Source organism: Athene cunicularia (genome assembly GCF_003259725.1).
Source record: "Athene cunicularia isolate RWA chromosome 28 unlocalized genomic scaffold, athCun1 chr28_part2, whole genome shotgun sequence".
NCBI lineage: Eukaryota > Metazoa > Chordata > Aves > Strigiformes > Strigidae > Athene > Athene cunicularia.
In genome coordinates, this window is record NW_020799140.1 from 54,352 (window position 1) to 57,975 (window position 3,624).

Here is a 3,624-nt window from a genome sequence, read left to right on the forward strand (position 1 = left end):
TATAAGAGACAGGTAGTGGCTTGTGCCCTCCTTAGTGCCTGTCCCCGGGGGCTGCTACTGCAGGACGGAGTCAGCGGTGAGCTTGCGGCGCAGGGAGGGGTTGAGGACGAGGATGGAGGGGCGGGGGCGCAGGCTGGGGTAGATGCGCTGCAGCACGGCCCGTCGGAAGAGGATGTAGACCCAGGGGTCCAGGATCTGGTTCCAGGTGACCATGCGGATGTAGATGAGCAGCATCTTCTGCGTCTCTGTGGGCAGCGTCTGGATCCGGCCGTCGGCTGGGAGCTGCTGCAGGACTGTCTGGATGATGAAGATCTAGAAGGGGGAAAGGGGGTGAGGTGTCAGCAGAGGGGGCCACACAGAGGCCACGCGCTGCCCCGGGGAGGGGGAGATGCTGAGGGGCCAAGTGTGGCATCAAGCCCACTGAAAAGGGGTCCCAGGCTGGTTTCGGGCGGTCGCACTCGCTCTGCCCGCGAGGGGTGCTGAGCCCCAGAGCCCACGGGCCGGGGTGCAGAGCGGTGGCGGCGGCACACAGAGACCCAGAGCCTCACCCAGAGGGGCACCCCCCGACCTGGGGCCTCACCAGCAGGGACACGGAGGGGGGAACACACCGAGACCGGGGACCTCACCAGGAGGAGCGTGGGGGGGCCACACCAAAACCCAGGAGGGACACCAAGACCCGGGGCCTCACCAGGAGCACGGGGCAGGGGGAACACACCAAGACCCGGGGTCTCACCAGGAGGGGCATCCAGCAGATGGTGGCGATGATCATGATGCCCACGAGCTGCACCATCATCTCCACCTCGCTGTCCCGGCGCCGCTGCACCGACTCCCGGTCGTGGTAGACACGGCAGAGCGTCACCACGCTGACTGTGTTGAGGATGAAGGAGAGCAGCACAGAGAAGATGCCCAGCAGGGCAAAGAGCAGGCAGAAGACGACGTCACCAGTGTCAGGCAGGAGGGTGAGGAAGCACCAGGAGCCAGGGAACTGCAGCGTGTACCGCCCCAGCCCCAGCACTGGCAGCAGCCCCAGCAGGCAGGAGAAGCCCCACACCAGCCCCACAATGGACCAGGCGCGGCGTTTGGAGATGCTGGTGGAGCGGGAGAAGGGGTGGTTGATGCCAAAGAACCTCTCGCCGGCCATGGTGGCCCCCAGCAGCAGTGGGCACTGCCCGAAGAAGACCATGGAAAAGCCGAGAAAGTTGCAGAGGTGGCAGCCGGGGTCCACCCTGGCCCAGGCGAACTTGATGAAGTGGTAGGGGATGATGACCGAGGCCGTCACCAGCAGCCCCATGAAGTCCGTGACCACCAGCCCACAGAGGAAGACGAGGAAGGAGGAGCGGGCCTGGCTGGACAGCTTGCGGGAGGAGCTGAGCAGGACGCAGAGCGCAAAGAGGTTGGAGCAGAGGCCGATGAGGCCGAAGGCGGTGGAGAACCAGGGCGAGGTGATGCTGTTCTGCCCATTGTTTGGACCGTCGCTGGCGTTGAACACCCCAAAGCAGGTGTCTGACTGTCCAGCTGCGCTGCTGTTGTGGGGGTCCGTCTCCCCCGACCCCATCTCGCTCCTTCTGGTGGTTTCAGGCGCCCTCCTGGCTCGGGCCCATGGCCTGTGCCCCCGGCCAGTGCCAGCACCGATCCCACCTCGCCCTGCGTGGATAAGGAGGGGGTTTAGGGCCAAGCCGTGGCCAAACCCACCCATCACCCCCCTGGGACTGCAAACGTGGGGCACCCCGTGGCGTGTGGTGGGGGGATGCAGCACGTGCCTGGCTGGCACCGCTCTGGGGGCAGCGGCAGCAGCGGGCGGGGAGGGCCCCAGCCCCCCAGCTGGACAGGATTAACTGTCCCCGGCCACGAGCCACACACGGCTGTTGCCATGAGGCTGCAATGCAGCATGGTGGGTGTTCGGAGAAACGCAGCACTGGCAGCTGGGCTCTGACAGCACCGGGTCCCTCCGGCCCCTGGGGGGACAAGGCCAGAACCCCCTGTGGGGGGATCTGCCCCCTGCCGCGGTGGGGGGGGGTTGGTAAACCTGCTCTGAAGGATGGGTGATGCAGGCACAAGGCGGCTTCACCTTCCCAAGCCCTGGCTCAGGGGGGAGAGGCCCCATTCCCGCAGTGTGGGGGGGAACTGAGGCACAGGACGGGACAGCCGCGCCTGGAGCTGTGTGCTGCGCCCCCCGGCACTGGCACCGCGGCCAGCCCACCGCAGAGGGACATGCAGCCAGCTTGCACGTGTGACAGCCCCCCTTCCCCACCCACAGTCAAGGGTCTGTCACCGGGCCATCGGCCCCGCGGCTGTGGCAGGTTGTCTGAGGGCCGCTGCGGTCACAGGCAGGCGGGTCGCTGCCGCTGGCTCGCTGGGTGACCCAGGGCAGCATCCCGCATCTGGGAAGCCCCAGGGCTGCTGCCTCCATCACTCATTAGTCCAGGCTGCAAATGGGATGATGTGGGATGGGGCAGAGGCATGGTGACAGCCGGGACCAGACTCCTCCTCTCCTCCCGGGAACTTTCTCCAGGCTGTGGGTGTCCTTGTATCCCATCCGCCCTGTCCCCACACCGCTGGCTGGCGCAGTCACTGGCCCGGTGGCCCCTGTGGGATGCCCAGCTGTACCCCGACCCGCTGCCTCTGCAAAGGTCCTGGGGCTGTGGAGGTCCCTGCACCCCTGCCTCCCCTCATGCAGGGTGGCACTGCCACCTGCCCTCCATTCCTGTCCCCAAGTCAAACCTCAAGCCATCCCTGACTGGTGTCAAACCCAGCGGCTGGCCCTGCTCTGCGTCCCCGCATTCCGGGCACCCCCGGACTCGCCACCCCCTTTCCGGCCCCTGGTGTGAGGGCGGCTGCGGGGCTGGGAGCCGCCGTGCACACCCGAGGCACACGCCGATCCCACAGCCTGTCCCGGGGCTGGGATGGGGCCAGACATTGCAACACCCTCCTGTGGGGCCACATCCAGGCAGGCCGCAGGGCTGAGGGTGCTGGCACCCATCTGCCACAGCAGCACCCTTGCACCCATCACCGGCTGCACCGTCTGCGGCTGCTGGGGAGTGGGGAAGGGATCGGGGGTGATGGCAGGGACACGTCCCCATCTGCGTCCCCGTCTCGGGGCAGGCGGCTGGCAGAGTGTGGCGGTGATTCACTGCCTCAGCGCGAGGACGGCCCCAGCTTTTTCCATGAGACAAGAGCGAAAACTTCCCGCTGTTTGTTTTCTTCGGCCCCTGAGGGATGGCAGCGGTGGCCCAAAGGCGTCAGTCCCCTTGAGACACGCGGCCAGGCCTTGGTGTGACGGTTCTGGGTCCCCAACAAACCACCAGCCTTTCCCATGTGCCCTGGGATTCTCCTCCTTGTGGGGTGGCCAGTTCCCTCCCTGCCCCACAGCGATGCCCCGTGGGGGCCGTGGATCAGAGGTCCCACTCTGGCTGCTCCTCGCCACATGCCTGCCCACGTTCTCGGGGCGCTGTCCCCAAGCGTGTGTGTGTGTGTGTGTCCTGCCCCAGAGCGCTCCCTGCGCTGGCTCCAGTGTGGCTGGGGATCAGGGTGGTGCTGCCACCCTGCTGCCCCACCACCCGGGGACTCACAGCCATGGGGGACTCCTGGCAGGCTCTGACCCCTCTCCCCACCCTGTCCAGAGTG

General features: G+C 66.9%; 1 protein-coding gene across 1 annotated transcript; it reads right to left on the reverse strand.

The window, feature by feature from the left end:
- Nucleotides 1-18: 18 nt before the first annotated feature.
- On the reverse strand, nt 19-1,886 carry TBXA2R (thromboxane A2 receptor). The gene is made up of 2 exons (XM_026865206.1): nt 734-1,886; nt 19-312 (listed from the first exon to the last, which is right to left on the reverse strand). The coding sequence occupies exons 1-2, from the start codon at nt 1,694-1,696 to the stop codon at nt 55-57; spliced, it is 1,221 nt and encodes a 406-aa protein (XP_026721007.1). The 5' UTR covers nt 1,697-1,886; the 3' UTR covers nt 19-54.
- Between the last annotated feature and the right edge of the window lie 1,738 nt (nt 1,887-3,624).